The sequence below is a fragment of the Echiichthys vipera genome (genome assembly GCF_963691815.1).
Source record: "Echiichthys vipera genome assembly, chromosome: 6".
Lineage (NCBI taxonomy): Eukaryota > Metazoa > Chordata > Actinopteri > Perciformes > Trachinidae > Echiichthys > Echiichthys vipera.
This window is the reverse complement of record NC_139831.1, coordinates 24,640,267-24,657,907: the sequence shown is the minus strand read 5'-3', so window position 1 is coordinate 24,657,907 and position 17,641 is coordinate 24,640,267. Positions and strand designations below refer to the sequence as shown.

The 17,641-nt window shown below is 42.0% G+C and overlaps 1 protein-coding gene across 2 annotated transcripts in view; it reads left to right on the top strand.

The window, feature by feature from the left end:
* Window positions 1-16,651, top strand: part of LOC310948598 (uncharacterized protein) — a 67,361-nt gene extending 50,710 nt beyond the window's left edge. For both annotated transcript variants that reach the window (XM_083915778.1, XM_083915779.1), the window contains exons 5-16: window positions 1,850-1,990; window positions 2,091-2,144; window positions 5,989-6,144; window positions 6,492-6,594; window positions 7,115-7,385; window positions 7,483-7,972; window positions 9,097-10,417; window positions 10,613-10,716; window positions 11,979-12,141; window positions 12,293-12,402; window positions 13,609-13,702; window positions 14,963-16,651. In XM_083915778.1, coding sequence (XP_083771904.1) covers window positions 1,850-1,990; window positions 2,091-2,144; window positions 5,989-6,144; window positions 6,492-6,594; window positions 7,115-7,385; window positions 7,483-7,972; window positions 9,097-10,417; window positions 10,613-10,716; window positions 11,979-12,141; window positions 12,293-12,402; window positions 13,609-13,702; window positions 14,963-15,456 — 3,501 coding nt within the window. In that variant the 3' untranslated portion in view covers window positions 15,457-16,651. The remainder of the gene's footprint in view (window positions 1-1,849; window positions 1,991-2,090; window positions 2,145-5,988; window positions 6,145-6,491; window positions 6,595-7,114; window positions 7,386-7,482; window positions 7,973-9,096; window positions 10,418-10,612; window positions 10,717-11,978; window positions 12,142-12,292; window positions 12,403-13,608; window positions 13,703-14,962) is intronic.
* The last annotated feature ends 990 nt before the right edge of the window (window positions 16,652-17,641 follow it).

The window sequence follows — 17,641 nt, the reverse complement described above, 5'->3', positions numbered from 1 at the left end:
CGCAATCAAAGGCATAGGAGATAAGTAGCAGGGCGCCTAGCAAAGCAAGTATTACACAGGCAAATACAAATATGGATGTAAAAATAATCAAATTAATTTAACCAAAATGAATCAAAATGAACCGTATAAATTGAGAATTAAAAGCAGCCTACACCAGTGTGTTTTGGGAGATTTAAGCTAACTGAATTTGACGTGCTAATAATGACTCAGCTAGCATGTCCTGAATCTGAGATTTGGAGTTATATCCACTAAAGAAAACCGTTTGCCATAAAATGTGAAACACATAAAAATAAACAATAAAAAAGAAGGAAAGGAAAAGCTGCCTCTATCTCTTCAAAATGCTAGTGTTAGCTTGTTTGCTATACTTTGGTGGTCACAAATATACCTCCTAATATCTGCGTTATTCATCTTGAATCAAGTCTCATTCGTGTGCAGTTATCTCACAACAGACATATAAAGATATGTCTATAAAAGAACATTGTATACTGTTATATACGGATCTAAACTCAAACATAGCAATACACTGAATTTCATGTGCTAGCAAGTTGAGCTGCACACAGCAGCTCATTGTGGGATGGCTCTTCATTTGTCCTTTTTTAGTTGGATCTTCTCTTTGTTTCTCAATGTGTTTGAGTTACAGTAACATTTCTTGAATGTTAACATTAGAAACTGTAGCAGATTTATCTCAAGGTCTTGGTGTGTGCTGGTGTCCAGCTAGAGAAAAGCTTTATTGTCCAGTGTTTGGTCAGGGAGTCCTTGAGTGACTGTTACAGAGCAACACGTAACAGGCAGATAACAAGTTAGTTTGAGTTTCTATGATACCTACCGAACAAACACACACACACACGCACACACATACGCACATGCACACACACACACACACACACGCACACACATACACACACTCACACACGCACAAACTCACACACACGCACACAAACATCCACACACATGCACACACCTAAAATAAACACTTTTCTCACTCTTGAGTGCCAGCTGACTGTCCTCACAAGTCATTCTCTGTTAATCATAATCTACAATAGTGGGGATTTTTAAAGTGTAAAAGTAGTGAAATTTCCTGCACACACATAAAACCCACAAAACATTTTCACATCCTACTATGATATAAATGTGGCCGTGTTTTTAATTCTTACTAAGGTGTTTTCATTACAGAGGATGCATTAGATCAGTCATTCCCAGAGATATGGGTTGCGACCCATACATGGAATTTAAATATTATAATAAACATCAATTTCAGATGTTGTGGGCGATAAATTCACAGCATTACAATAAAAAAAACTGCAGTAAACTTTTGTCAATTTGTCGGTCAAGTCACTTGTGAGGAAATTCAAGATTGTCCCAATTCTGGAAATTCACCACAATTAACCTATTGTGAGTGTTTTTTATTGCAATCTGTGATTTATAAAAAATGTTTATCGTCCTATCCCTAATGTGTATATTATCTCACTGATGAGAGGAACAAAAGGAGAGTGCACTTGTTTTGTCTTATTTATGTGGAGGGTATATTTACTTTTACTAATGACAGGAAATAAAAACGAGAGCCTCTTAACTCCACCTAAATGCATTGCTTGGTCTCATTTATAAATAGTTAAACATTTATATACAGTAGGCTATGTTTTGCGTGTAACATTTTCAAATGGCTGTTATTCAAGATAATGTGAGGAAATGAAAGTGCGTCTTCAGGAATACTAATTCATACACAAATATGCATGAATGTGAAGTCTTCTTGTGACTTTGGTTGCGATAGTTTGTCATTTAAAGCAAGTGCATCACCAGGAAAAAGTTTGTGAAACACATACAAACACAAATGGGGTATTTTGTTCTGCAGCTGCAGCTGAAGCAGGCCATCAGACTGGGTTCTCCTCCGCCCCTCATGTGTGTTAAGAGAATGGACGATGCTGGAGCCATGTCTGAGGACGACGGCCTACCCTGTAGTCCACCTGAATACACAACGCTTCAAACAGTCATGGTAATGCATTAAATACCCTGTAGTCCACCTCCTGAATGCTATTTGCAGATGGTAATACTGATGTTCTCATTCCTCCCCCCTCTCTCCATCTCATGATCAGGGTGAGAGGAACAGCTCCATCAGTCTGGAGGGAATAGAAAGTGATGATGACCAGGTAAACAAACACTTATAGGGTACTCCACCGTGGGCGCCCCCCGGTAGTTAACTGGGTGGAGCGCATACCATTAAGGTCAAGTTGTACCGGTCGGTCCAGGTTCGAGTTTGACCAGAACCTTTTGCTGTATGTCATCCCCTCTCTCTCTCCCTTGCCTTTCCTGTCAGTCTCTCACACTATCAATACAGCAGATAATGCCAAACAAACACTAGTTCTATACCTTTTTTACATATGCAGCTGTACTCTCCAAAATCTGTAAACACTTCCCCCTTAAGGGTACTTTGTGGAATTTTCAGAAAATCCTTGTTATTAGTGACACCGATGGCTGTTGCGTGAACTGCAGTCAGTGTCCTGTTGCTTGTGCTTGTGCACATGCTCGCAGTCCGTAGGTGGGAGCATCCTGGGCATCGATCAAAACATGCCCTGCCAATGTTAACCGTTTTTTCCTCTCGAGGTTGGTCACATTTCCTTTTTATGTGTGCTTTTTACGTGGACTCCGGATTCTGTTGTTTTGGGTGCTGCTGGTTTGTTGACATTTGCGGACTCCATTTCTAAGCTAACGTTAGCTAGTGTGGCACGCTGTTGACACAAGGGACTCAGCACATTAACGTCACACCCTTTGGATTTTCCCATAGACAGTATAAAAAATAGATGTAGCCTCTCTGTCAAGGTTCGTTCTCTCAACTTAATCCAATCGTCCTACAGTCACCTACTGGAGTCGCCATCTTGTCAGGCGTTGACTCCGCCTCATTTCCTCTTACCAAAAAAGGGCATGTATATGACGTTGGGGGGAGGGAGATATGTATACCTCTGAGGAGAAGTGAGGGCCAGCGGCTAACTGTCACGCAAGAGGCTGTGCCCCTAATTATTCATAAGCCTTAACCTCCAATAAAATAAAAACTAGCCTGGTACAAAAAAAAAATAATTCACCCCCGTCAGTGATGTCATGGAGATATGACCTAAACATACAGACTAGAATGTTTTTTTGTACCAGGCCTTAAATAGGTTTATTTTTGCTGTGAAAACGGCCTGTTTAACATGGGGGTCAAGAAGAAACTTCTCTATTATGAAACCTGCCCCTAGTGGACACTCTGAGAACTTAAATTTTTGGCACTTCCTTATTGGATCAACCAGGAAGTCCTTTTGGTGGAGGCTCTTTCCACCCGAGTCCTTAACATAGAAGTCAGTTTACAGGCTGTTGTAGGCAATGAAGAAAGTCTTGGAAGGTCTCAGTTTTAAGTTACGTTACAATCTGTTCACACATTGGCAATTAAAAATGATTAACACACGTAATTGCTTCACATAGTATTAAAGTAAAAGTAGTACCTATTAAAGCTGAATTAATAATTATTGTCATATGGGGACAATGCACAACTTCTAAACTCCAATGCGTGGTTCTATTGTAAAACATGTGTAACAAGGGTTAGGGAATTCCCAAGCCAGACAGCCATTCAAGACATCTCATGGTATGATATGTGTTTTTAACCTTCAGGCTGTTTCTCCTCATGTGACTATGATGGTAAAAACATCTCATGATCCAATCTAATCACTGAAACTAAATCAAATCCCCCTTCGTGCAAATGTATCGCTCTCTCTATTTTAATTTTTTCCACTTCACTTTTATTAGTCTCTGAATCCCCATTCCTTTACTAACTGTCTCTCTCTCCTCTTGTAACCTCTAATGGTCTGCTGACCTACTGTAATGTCTGAATGTCCTTTAAAATCTCCCATTCTCTCCCTAACGGCACGACAGTCAAAACAATTCACAGCAATAAGTACTTCTCAGATTGACAGTGCCCATTCGTGATAAGGCGAAACCTAGGAAACCTCAACTATCCATTTAGCCTCGCTGAGCAAAAGGCTCAGTCAGCAAAGTATGACAAATGAGCATTTAATGATAGTGCCGTTTTAGCAATTTCAGAAGGGGTTTTGGCCAGTCATTTTCCCACTGAAAGAACCACAAATGGCCCGCTACGAATACACAAAAACCTGAAAATATCCCTTTTTAAAGTGTATCCACACACAGGAATGCGGTCAAGGAGCACTGCAGTGACTTATGGATTGCAGTCTCGGTGGCACTTTCCAGAGTTTTTCCATTCACTAGGGACACACGACAGACTTCATGGAGACGCAGAATGTTTTTTTGAGATTTTATTCTGAAGATGACCTTGTATTTTGTTGCAGGGGTAACTGTTCTGAGCCCGACAACATGTCTTTGTGTAAGAGTGCAGGTGTTGTCCTTTAGTAGTTTAGAGGGTTTTTCAATTTGTGGCTTTGAGACTGAAATATTCAAGTAACATACACCTTACTTTATCTCTGGTTGCTAAAGCTGCACTAGTCAAACATTTTTATATTAACAATAGATCAAATGATGATGTGTAACGTGAAAGGCTCATGATGAATCATAACTGGAGTCTTTCCTGTTTTGGCTCACTCTTCCAGCTCTCATCAGTGTTGTTTTCAGCAGCAGCAGGCAGCTGATTTCAGTGAAAAAGCATTGATAAACCACCTATCCAGCAATAATGTTTCACCCAGGTTTTTATAGCATCAAATAACTAATTAAAACCAAAGTTATCCGGGTGCCTATCGGACTTAACATTCACATTAACAGGTTGCCACATGTCTCCTGGATGTGTAAACAGGCAACTGGGGCTAACTGTGTAACAAAAAGAAGCAGCCGTTCAAAGACAACATTAGTTCAATTTCATTTCTTCTCATGGGACTATGGAATTTGAGTGGTTTAATTGAAAGTTTCTTGGCTTCTTGAGTCAGATATGTTTTGTATTTCCACCTGAGAATTTAATGATCTCCTGCAGCTCTGATTCACAAACACAAATGCATACTGTATCTGTCATGTGCTTGGCGTATGATGCTTGGAGATGGACCTCAGGGTGTGTGTGCGTGCATGCATGCATGCATGCGTGCGTGCGTGCGTGCGTGCGTGCGTGCATGCGTGCATGAGTGCGTGCATGTTCAGAGTGCATTCCAATGGTTTCTCTGGCAGTCAGCGTGTCTGCTTGTAGTTATAGCATGTAATTCTGCCTCAACTCACCTCTCTCTCTCTCTCTGTCTTACACACACACACACACACACACACACACACACGGGAAGAACTGAAAACTCCATAAACAAAAGTCTTTATTCCTCTAACTTTTGAGTTCTGCTCAAAATCCTACAGTAAACTGAGTCTTAAATGGTTAATTCACCGAAGTCATAAAAACACATCATGTGATCTCCAGTGGCGTAGCCATGCAAATAGTTTTGGTTTAATTTGATGATGTGTAGACATATTCATCTGAAACTTCCACTATAAACTCAATACAATGCAGCACAGAGTGGTTCCTTCTCTTTCTAGCTCTCTATAGAGAAGTTCTAAAACAGTAGAAAGTCACTGTACTCCTTTAGTTGTCCCAAGCGTGTGCTGAGATGTCAAACTGTGAATAATATGGACTCTAAGCTTTTTTAAGGATGGATTATGGTTGAGAAAAGGTCAAAACATCTCTAAGATATTATGTTGAAACAAGTGAAAATGTGAGTTTGTCAGAGGACAGAGAGAGCTAGCTACTTCTCCAGTGATGACAGAGTAAGTGTTGGTCCTGCAGATAAGGACAGCTAATATTTATACAGCTGGACTCTCTCTCTCTGTCTCTCTCTCTCTCTCTCTCTCTCTCTCTCTCTCTCTCTCTCTCTCTCTCTCTCTCTCTCCCCTCCGCCTGTGGTTTCTGTATCTGCTGTCTTCATCATTTAAGGGGAAATCCACCTTTTATTATAATCAGCTTTACCCCTGTTCTCATTCTCCTCAGGAGTATTTCCCCTGTTAAAACATCATTTGTCCTCTTCCCAGTTGTCCTGCGCTGCCTCCAGCAGAGCGGTGAGCCCCCTGGTGGTCCCGGGAGACTTCAGTCAGCCAGCCAGTCCCTTCGGCTGTCTGGATAACTCTGCTGCCAAACACAAACTGGGCCTGAGACACAAGGCCGGCAACAGGAGGAAACCTGGCATTGTAAGAAATTCCGACACATCCAAACACTAATATGAGCATTACTAACACTCCCCTTACGTGCGGCTTCAATGATGATGAGGTTTGGTTAATAATTCTACTGTTCTCCTTTGTTTTCTCTTAAAATAAATTGGACTGACTGCTCATGTCTCTTGCCCCTGGCTGTCGTATCCCTTCAGCCAATCATAGCACGCCAGTTATAAAAGATAAAATGTCAGATGATAGGGTCAGTAGCTTTAACCTGCATCTTCTAGTTAAAGGACAGTCAAATTAAATCTCTATGTCATAGTGGCCATCAGAGCAGTACGTGAGAATGATGATGTCTTTGCTAACGCCTCCCGTCCATGCAGAGGCTGGAGATGAAAGCAGAGGGAGACCGTGAGGTGACGGAGACGCTGAGCACCTCCATAACAGAAGCTTCAGAGGAGCAGGAACAACAGAAGAACACAGAAGGTCAGCACACTTTTTTCTGCTCCACTCTAGTTTTTTGACCCTTCTCATCAATGCCTGTATGGAAGGCTCTCACTGCCCAATATTAAAATGAAATCATTTAATCCAATTGAAATGTAATGTTCCATTTGTGTTCGCAAATTAAATATTTCCAACTTTATAATTAAATACATATCTCCACAAACAAAGGATTTTCAGTCCAGCCCCGAGCATAACACCATAATATTACTGTTATTGGCATAATAGTGATAAAAGAAATTGAATCTGAAATGTAATTTTCATTTTTTTTAATTTGTAACCTAAACTTAAAAAATGAAATAATAAAATTCAAACACAAAAGTTTGCAATTTCATTTTCAAGTTTATGTTGTACATTGTCTACCAATTTGTAGAAATAGAAAATTCCTTTTCACGTTTAATTTCATTATCATTATGATAGTAAAATGCTAAAGAGTGCACTCCAAATTATTATTTTAATTTAGATTTTTAGCGAATGATGTATTTTAAATATTATAATGATGTAGATGTAAGCGGTGCTGAGCTGACACCAAAAGTGGATAGAGAAGAAGAAGAAGACGAGGAGGAGGAGCAGCTTCGTTCCAGGCGCTCCCTGTTGAGAGATGAGGAGGAGAGGGAGGAGGGAGAGGACGAGGATGAAGCAGAACAGGATGTTTCTCACGGCCCAGACTCTTCCTCTCCCCCTGAGCGGTGTCTCTCAGAGGAGGCAGCCCCAGACGGCCGGCCCCTGCCCTCCTCCAAGCCCGGCTTGAGAGCCTCTTCTCTGGACAGTCCCAGGTGATTAGCCGTCATTTCCTCCTTGTTTTCTTCTCTCAGTCTGACATGTTTATGTTTTCTCTTTCTATCAATCTGACCTCTTGATATCTGCATCTAGAGCCACACCAGAGCCCCCTGCTGTTCTGAGAGAGTATCTGCTCGACCCTCCGGGCACTGCCTATGGAGCCGAGGGGAAAGGGAATGAAAGGGACTCAATGCTGAGCGGAGAAGAAGACGGAGACCAGGAGAGCAGGGAGGAGGAGAGCTCCTTCTTACAGGAGGTGCTGAGTTCCTTGAAGACACCCCTCACGTCTCACTCGTTGGGCGTAGAGACGGAGGGCATTGTCTTGGAGTTAGAGGAGGAGGTGAAGGAAAAGGAAGGAGAAGATGTCGAGATAGAAGAAGGAGAGGAGGTGAAGGAAGAGGAGGGAGAGTTGAAGGAGCCGGTCGGTTATCAGGCTGCTGCCCTCCTGTCAGAAAAGACCACTGAGGAAGAGGAAGAGGAGGAGGTGGCCACTTTGAGCACTCCTTCTTGTCCAGATGTTGAAGATAAAGAAGAGACCGCAGAGGAGGAGGAACTAGTGGCGGAACAAGTCAGTCAACATGGTGTATGTATCTTTGATTTCTTTATTTAAAGATTCATAGAGAAAGAGAGAGAGAGAGAGAGAGAGGGAAAGAGAGAGAGAGAGAAGGCAGGGGTGGGAGAAGAATTGTGATATTTTATATAAGTCAAAGTAGCAATAACTAAAGACTTCAGTGCAAAAATACTCTGTTACAAGTAAAAGTCCCATTCAAAATCTTAATTAAGCTAAAGTACATAAGCTTTAGCATCAAATAGGACCTGACCGATACGGGATTCCGCGTTTATTAATATCGCGGCCGATATAGTGGATCAAGATCAAGATCATCCTTTTCTATGTGGATTGTGCACTGATGAGTCTGCAAAGACACTCAAAAGGCTGCTCTAAACCAATAACTTTATTTGAGAGTATTTATTATTAGTATTAATATTATTATACATTATACATACACATATTACATCGTTTGTCAATTCTAAAATAAAATGAACACAGAGGCAAGAAAAAATGCAGAAAAATAAAATAATATTGTAGTAGCATTGTTTTCTGCATTAAATGTCAAAAAGGTAAGACATATTTTCATATCGGCGCATATCTGACAACATATACGCCGATACCTATAGATACCGATATATCCAATACTGGCCAATAATATCGACTAAACGATATCTCCGTGTGGCTCTAAAAGTACTTATTGTGCACGATAGTCTTTTTGATATAAATAAACAGTATATTATATGACTAATATTTCTAATTATTGAAGTAATACAGTGGAAATCACTGGTTAAGGTGGAGCTAATTTACTAACTTTATATTCTGCTGGGTTGCTTAATCTATTATATCTTAATTGATACCTTAATTAATAGACTGATTTTGCCGTTTGGGATCAGCAAAAACCAACTCTGTACTAAAGTTGATAAGGTGAGCCTGCTAGCATACAGTTACAATTACATAACCAGCAGACACACAGCAACATTAGCATTCATTTGTAGTCTTGTTTCTGGCCACCTGGTGAAAGTTAATCCAATAATCACCCTCTTTTAGCTCTCCACAAACTCCTGGGGGAAGTCTCTCTCTTGCTCTTAAATGCTTCACAATCTTCACTAACTTGTAACAAAACAAATCCTTGTGTTCCTCTCTGCTTCGTCTTTCAGCAAACAGAGGAAGGAGAGCAAGAGAAGGCAGAGGAAGTCACCCCCGAAGAACAAAACGATATGCTTACAGGAACCACTGTCAACCAGGCGGAGGAAGAGGGACGAGAAGAAGGAGAAGAAGAAGAGAGTGAGGGAGAGGAGGAGGCAATAGAGCTGGAGAAGGAGCTGGAGGTGGAGGAGGAGGGACAGGAGAAGAGGGAAGAGGAAGATGAGGAGGTGGACGTGCAAGAAGCAAAGGAGAGACTAGAGGAGGCGGAGGAAGCGATGTACGAAGAAGAAGGGGACGACGCGGAAGAGTTGACGGAGATGTTTCCCGACGCAGCAGGCGAAGAGGTCAGCATGCAGCTGCGGGAGGAAGACGAGGGTGTAGATGTCGAGGTTGGAGATGAGGCTGTGTGCACCCCACAACAAGATCAGGTATTCGTTCCAGTGCACGAGAGTCAAGCAGCTTCAGATCAAAGCTTTGGAGAGGAAAGGGAAGATAGAGAAGAGAAGGTGGAGGAAGACGAAGCCACCGACCGGACAGAACAGAAATCAGAGCAAGAGGAAGACGGTGAAGAAAACCAGCCTGGTGCAGATGAAGGTGAAGAAGACCTGCAGCAGGAAGGTGTCGAAACATCCCATGTAGACGTGGAGCAAGTGAAGGAAGATCTAAGTGAAGCCACGCAACAAGCTCATGTGCCTTCCAAGCCTTCTTCTTTGTCTCTTCCAGAGTCACATTACGAGACCCCATCACAAGAGAGTGTAACCAGCACTCCCAGCACTCCCAGCACTCCCAGCAGGACCAGCACTATCCACATAAATCTGCTCTCCCCGAGCTCAGAGAAAGCCACGCCTTTCTTCCCACAGTCCCCAACCGCTGCTAAAGAAAGCGAGACACCTCGTCACGCCCAGCAAAACACACCCTCCGCAGAAGAGGAACCGGCTGACAATGTGGACACAGTAGAAGGAGAAAGACATTCAGCGGACCAGGAGGGGGAAGCGACACCTCCCGCCTCTGTGGAGGACAAGGTGAACCAGGCATCCGGCGGTTCAAATCGGAGCAAAGCCCGCTTCACCGTCGCCCCCGCCTGGCAGAGGTCGCTCTCCGTGGAGGATGCAGAAGAGAGTTCGGCCCCTCCCTCCTCCCCACCCGCTGTCACAGGGGCTGGCGTTGCGGAGGAGGAGGCTACAACTGCAAAGCGTCCAGATGAGAAAGCAGAGTCGAGGTGTTCAGCTAAGGTTGAGGTGGTGTTAAGCCCCGGTGGAGTGACAAATACAGGGACCGCCACTGCACCATCAGCCAGTGAACCTCAGCCCTCAGCTGCTGCAAGCACAGAAGGTAAGAGCCTGCTCAGTGGTAGATCATGAGGATTTCTTATTTGGGTACTTTTGTCTCTTTAAGTGTCCTTAAGTATTGTTTTCAGTCAGGTTTTCTCTTGGTAGTCTGCTCTAAGTCACATGAAGTGAACTCGCTGTTGGAGTTAAATTTCAAACGTTAAACCGCAGACCAACTTCTCCACCCTCCTCCCTACAGAGAGCTCTGCCGTGGTGGAGGGAAACCCCGATAATCCATTTGGAGTTCGGCTGAGGAAGACGTCAACTCTGCACCGCTTCAGCTCGGAGGAGGAAAACTCTGAGGTGATTCCCCTGACTTTGTTGTTACTGTTTATGTTTTTTATTCCCTTCAAACATGAAACATTCCGTAAGCAGCACACTGATGTTCTTTAAAAGGGATAGTTTGGATGGTTTGAAGTGGGGCTTTATGAGGTTCTTCTCAACCGTCAGTGTGTTGCCTACAGTAGATGGAAGCAGACTTGGAAGTACAGTAATGTACTTCTGTAGATGGGGGCAGCAGCTAAATATATTTTATCTGTCTTCAAACAGCCATATAAGTTTATAGAAGGGGAACAGAAGCTGGTATCTTTGCTCTCGTCAAAGCCACCAGACTCCTTTGACAGAAATAGTTATTTTACTTTACAAAACAGGGCTACCGCTGCCTCAATCGGTAAGTCACACAATACCACAAACTAACTGATGGAGGCAGCGGTAGACCAGCCACTTGTGTTCTGTGAGGTAAAAATACTGTTTCTGTCAAAGGAGTCTGGTGGCTTTGACGAGAGCAAAAAGTATAGCTTCAGTTCCGCCCATTTAAACTTAATTTAAACTCACGGCTGTTTGACGAAAAGGGAAAGCAGTGAAAATGTTCTAAATATAGCTTACACTTAAACCGATATTGATTATATTTAAGTGCTAAAATGCGTCCAGCTGCTGCCCCGATCCACAGCAATACTTTCATTGCTTAGCCTCGGTACCTACTCCGTTTCTCCAAACTGGAGGTGTGGTGACCACCATCTACGATTTATATATATATATATATATATATATATATAAAATTCTATAATATTTAATAATGATGAGAAGATGTGAAGGTGAGGCTCGTAGTGACAAACACAGAGAATTATCACCAAACACCACAGTTTTCCTCCGCTCTACTGAAGGATTTAGTTTCTTTAATCTCATGGTTTTGTTTAAGGGCCCAAACTGTTTTTTCAGCTAAAAATAACCATAAAAAAAAACAGGGCGAGAGGAAGAGTGAATATTTGACTTACATTTGACTTCCTTAACAGTAGTGTTCTTATCTCCTGGATGTGTAAAGAGGTAACTGTCTGCTAACATGTTGGCCTTATCGACTTTTCAGGACCCCAGAAAGACTAGAGGCACACCCATGTGCTTACAATGGGGATCCTTAACTAAACAATAAATAACAACAATCAGGTGATAATGTGTTAGTGTTATGTTTGTAGCGAGTTTCTGCTGCCCCCAAGTGGACAAAAACATAAATGAATGCAGGTGTAAAATATGTTTGTTTTTTTAAATTGATCTTATTTTCTCTTATTCAGCCTCCCATCGAGCCTCCAGCTCAGCCAACCAGCTGTAGAGTTGAATCACCGCAGCCAATCAGTGTAAAGCCCTCCATAAGTCAGCCAATCAGCAACAAGCCTGCCCTCCCTAAGAAACCGGAAGTACAAGGAGAGAGTGGAGGGAAAAACAAGCGCATGTCAGGTGTGTACACACACACAAACACACACCATTTTCATTGTCATATACTACATGCACAATGCTTCTTATGCATACACACGTGTAATCGCCCAACACTTGGCGTCAGGGATTCAGCCCACGGTGTAACAGTGTATCCGCTGTGTTATTTATTCAGACCCAGCTGCCGGTCATGGTGGATCTAATTCTCCAAGCTGGATCTCTGTGGCCAAACAGAAACAGAAGATCTACAAAGAAAACTCACTGGATGAAATTTCTGCCAGGAAGGTAATCTGTGTGTCTGTGTTTGTGTACAGTATGTATGTCTTTTATGTGGACGCAAATTCCCAGCCGAACTCTAAAGTGATACTGATAAAAAATAATGGTTAGAGCAGTCGCCCCATGTAAAGAGGCTGAAGGTCCTTGACGCAGTGGCCGCCGGTTCGACTCCGACCTGCGGCCCTTTGCTGCAGGTCTCCCCCTCTCCCTCTCACCCCATTTCCTGTCTCTCCTATGTAATAAAGGCTTGGAAAACTGCAAAAAAAAGAATCTTTAAAAAAAAACAAAAGATGACTATCAAGGAGTAATAAACATCACACTTGCATAGGTGTACAGTACACTTCCTGTGAGAGGTGGAGCAACAATATGGACTGAGAACAACAGTAATCACATGCACGTCATTTGAATTGGTCTCTAAGTGGCAGCTTTGTTCCAGTTCAGTTGCATACATTTGATCTTAAAGTCTGTGTAAAGGAAATTTAAAAAAAAAATAGTTTCAAAGCACAGCATAAATGTCTGAAAATGATTGTTCTCAGTATGTGAAACAGTAATGTGATGATGTGGGAGGTAGTCATCATTTTCCGCAACACTTCCAAATCCAGTTTTGGTGATTTCCATGCAAGTAAAATTTAGAGCTTTTCTTAAAGGTCCCATATTGTAAAAAAAATTTAAATGTATTATTAAGCAGTTTGAGGTGCAGTATAAATACTGTAAACAGAATCAAAACATTCAATCCACAGAGAAATGCACACAGCCTGTATTCAGAAACTGCGACTTTAAATCAGCCGTCAGGACTTCTGTACAGTTGTGATGTCACAAGTATTCTATATATAGGTAGAAAGTGCTCCTTTAGTGTCGTTAGTCATTCCCCGACTGCAATGACAATGCAGAGACAGAGAGGGTACAGATACGGAAGACCTAGAAACACTGACCATTCAGAGCCAGCTGGCCTTTTTCAGGAGGGGTATATTCAGACAGACAGTAGGAGAAAAATAATGTGTTTTTTGAACATTAAAGCATGTAAACATGTTCTAGTAAAATACAATAAGAACCTGAAAATGAGCCTAATATGGAACCTTTAAGCTGACAGTCCAAATATACCTGGTTCAGATGGAGGTGCACTTGGATGGAATGATTGTAAACAGTACACCGGCACACATTTCCAGCCGCACAAACCTACTGTTTGTAACTGACGGTGCTGCTCTCTGTCATCAGGAGGAACCAGAGAGGAAGAGCTCATTGCCAATGTACGTCAGCTCAGCTGCAAGCAGGGAGAACAGCATCAGGACAGCTGAGTCCGCCGGCAAAGGTCCGAACACACACACACACACACACACACACACTCACAAGGTCATTTGAAATTTGCAAAACGCATCGTACAGCCAAAATCCTTTTACAAAAGATGCATCAGCTGCAGCAACAGCAGGCTTTATTTAGTTTAGTGTAATTGAGATTATTTTTCGAGTTTGAAAGGTGTATTCGGCGTAATGTCTGTAATGGTATTTCGTGTGGTTTGAGTACACTGAACTCCACTTTCCTGGTTGTTGCATACAAGTAAATCTTTTGGCTGATGCAATTCTGACCTCAGCTGGACAAACTGTGCTACTGCAACCAACACAATTCTGTTCAGTCTCTCACCCTCTGTGTTCTCTGAGGCACCTGATGGTTGAACTGATCACAAAGACACAACTGATCAAGATAACAATTCAGCAGAAATGTAACTGTTTCTCCATTGCTGATGAAGATGGTGAAGATAAATAACATATCTCAGAATAGGGAAAATAGTGCTGGTATAAAAAGTGAGGGCTGTTTCACATCAGGTGACTCTTCTTCACTCTGGTGTGTAATTAGAGGGATGATTATTCTTCAGTGCCTCGTTTGCTCACCCATAACTCAAAAAATTATTGTTCTATCAGAATCTTTTAGATCTTTTATATGCATCGTTTTATGCAGTTTCATAGTTGTGTTAATGTAACCATGTACATTTAACTCAAGCAGGCTACTTTAGTCAAGTATAATGTACTCGTTCTTTACTTAAGTGTTTTTATTTTATATTTATACTCTACTACATCTCAGAGAAACAATATTGTACTTTTACTTCACTTCATTATATCTAACAGCTTTAGTTACAAGTTACTTTGCAGATTCAGATTATCAATACAAAATATGATCAATATCTAAATAATGATGTATAATCATAATATAGTATTATATCATTAGGGCATTACTGGTTCCCAATGGAAAAATCCACATTTACCAGCAGCATCATTAAAGTGATGAACATATTAATGCATACCTGGTTATAGTCCAATGATAAATGTTATTCTGAAATGGGTCATTGTGTAAATTTACTTTTGGTAATCTAAGTATATTTTGATGCTAAGACTTTTGTACTTTTACATCAGTCACATTTCGAACGCAGGACCTTCACTTTAACAGTATTTCTGCACGGTTGTATGACTGCTTTTATTAAGTAAAAGATCTGAGTAGTTCTGCTTTTAAAACTAAGATAATTGAGATGTTTCACTGTGCCTTTGTTTGACACGTGTGTGTTTGTGTTTCTTTCCAGTGAGTCCGTTGGAGATCAGTGCGCCTTCAGCGTTTGCAGAAAAGGAAGCCAGGAGGGCGCTCTCTCCTCCGACTCCAGTGCCACCTCAACCTCCTAGATCCCAGTCGCTCCCCTGCCCTGTCCCTCCCAAACCCCAGCTTCCCCCTGTCACCGCCAAACACCCACCCCACCCTAACTCACCCCAAAGATCCCTGTCACCCCCTACCCCGACTGTTCCCCAAAAATCTCCCTCTTGCACAAGCCCTCCGTCTCTCTCCAAAACTGCCACCTCATCCAAGACGCCCCAGCCCCAGAGCACGACACTTACCTCCCCTCCATTTTCATCGAGAACCCCCCCGGAAAAGTCTCCGAGAGCTCCGGGGCTTTCGGGTCAGACCCCGACCTCCCAGCGAGGCCTACCTCCCCCGGCATGTCCCCAGGATGAGCCTCCCTGGATGGCCCTGGCCAAGAAGAAGGCCAAAGCCTGGAGTGAGATGCCCCAGATCGTCCAGTGACGGGCACAGGCTTCACTTAGATTTTGTACATAGGCCCAAGGGGGGTTAGATCTTACAGAGGGTTCAAGCGGGCCGAGAGTCTGGATGGACCAGAATGCATTTGCACACAAAGAGTTTCTATTGTTTTCTTACTTCCTGGTGTCTATCCTGGCTTCAGTCTTCAGATTGGTACAAACCCTCCAATCACAGCTAAAGACAGGCTCAGTTTAACTTTCTTTATGTCGTCATTTTGTACAGACAGTTTTCTAAATAGTAAGGTAGGACCCCAAACATTAGTGCGTCTTACTATGCGGACCCATATTTTTTCAACGCTCTTAGTAAGTTAAAATGTGCCTGAACGAGAGGAAATACCTGCAGTCTGACAGCAGAAAATATGCAATTTTATCTAAAGTGACTAATTATTCTACCCGATATCACGAACCATTTCAGGGATGACAGAATTATTTTATAAAGAGGATACTTTATTCACAGAAAGTTGGTTAAATGGTGTGTGTATGTGTGTGTGTGTGTGTGTGTGTGTGTGTGTGTGTGTGTGTGTGTGTGTGTGTTTATTTTAAGGCAGGATACATGCTCACATTTTGAGTAATGTGGAAAATATTGTGACCAGAGAGTGAGATGGGACAACATCCAAGTTGAGCTGGAGAAGAATTTGTTGAAGTTACAGCAGCAGGTCGTGACTTTTGCTGATCCACATCTCCTCGGTCTGCTGTCTGTGTGTGTCAGGTTCTTTAGACAAATCTATTTCTTGTAACACGATCCACTGACACTAAACTAATGTTTGTTGTGTTAGCGAGTGCCGAGCGTGTCCAACATTTTCCAGGTTGTCAATGTAAATTATGTTTTTGATTTCCTCTTTCTGATATTTTGAACACATAACTACACAAAGTCTGTTGGCATCCTACAGAAATCTGTCGTCTCCAAAAAGTCCTTTGTTCAGGAATCAAGGAAAACCATCACCGTGTGTTTTTAATACTTTCAAGTGGCAGCAAAAACATTTTCTAATTATTGTCCACTGCTGATTCATCACTTGGACATTGTTTTGCTGCAGGGTGCAAAGAGTCACTAAAGGAAGTTTCATGGCTGAAAGTTTCCTTTGTATCAATTACATGTATCTATCTCACAGTAACTATGTACGTTTTATGCATTTTGTATTGCCTTTTGAGAATTTGTCTTGTACATAAAATGTGCAGTAAAGAACAAATGAAAGTCCTTCTGTTATCTGTGTGTATGTCCCTAAACAGTCTCTGCAGTGAATCAAATTATAAAAGAAGTGGAATTTGAATGTTAAAACGCCTTTAATGCACTATAAACCCTGTATGTCTCCAAGCAAAGCATTTTTAATTGTTAAACGCACAGGTCTGGACTTGATTGTTTCTATGCCAGAAGAGATATTCTACAGTGATAACATCAGTATTTCTGTTCATTCTTTCTGGCAAAGATTCTGGTCCCCCACAGGGCCGGAGCTACCACTGAAGTCACTGAGGTCAACTCCTCAACTCCAACTCAACTCCAATTATGGGGTTTTATCAACCTCAGGAGAATTAAAGTCCCCCTTCACTAAAACAATGAGTTTTTCTTATGTTTACGTCCCCGTAACTGTCTGACCTTGACTATACTCTAGAGGGGTGTTTTCACATTCCACTCTGAAGCGTACCCCGAGCTAGATTTGGTACACCACAGATTCAAAGTGTTTAATAGACTAAAGAGGGAGCAAAGGGACAAAATACAGATTACTCCCTGTGACCGATTTAGAAAATAATAGAATGAAATCGATAGGCTACAGGTGGATTTATAGCTCCCCTAATGGAAAAAGATCGAAAACACTAGATCCTGCATTTCCCATAATGCATCTCAATGCCATCTTTCACTAGACCCTCCCTGACTGAAAAATGTCATGTCTTTCACACTCGAGACCTCAGTTTGAAACGCAGAAATGTAATTCTTTTAGACTTTAAATGTTCACAGGCTGAGTGCTTCAGTGATGAGTGAACTGACCTGTGTGTGTAAACGCTGTGTAATACCCCTTTAAGTGACACTAAATTCCTCCAGGCTCATTCAAAGTCACTTTCATTGCAGCTAATAGTTTAATAGAAGCAAACATTTGGCAACCGATTTGACATCTGCAGTGTTTCTAGTTTTGAATTTAGGATACAGAGCACCGACTAAAACTCATTTTAGAAATAAA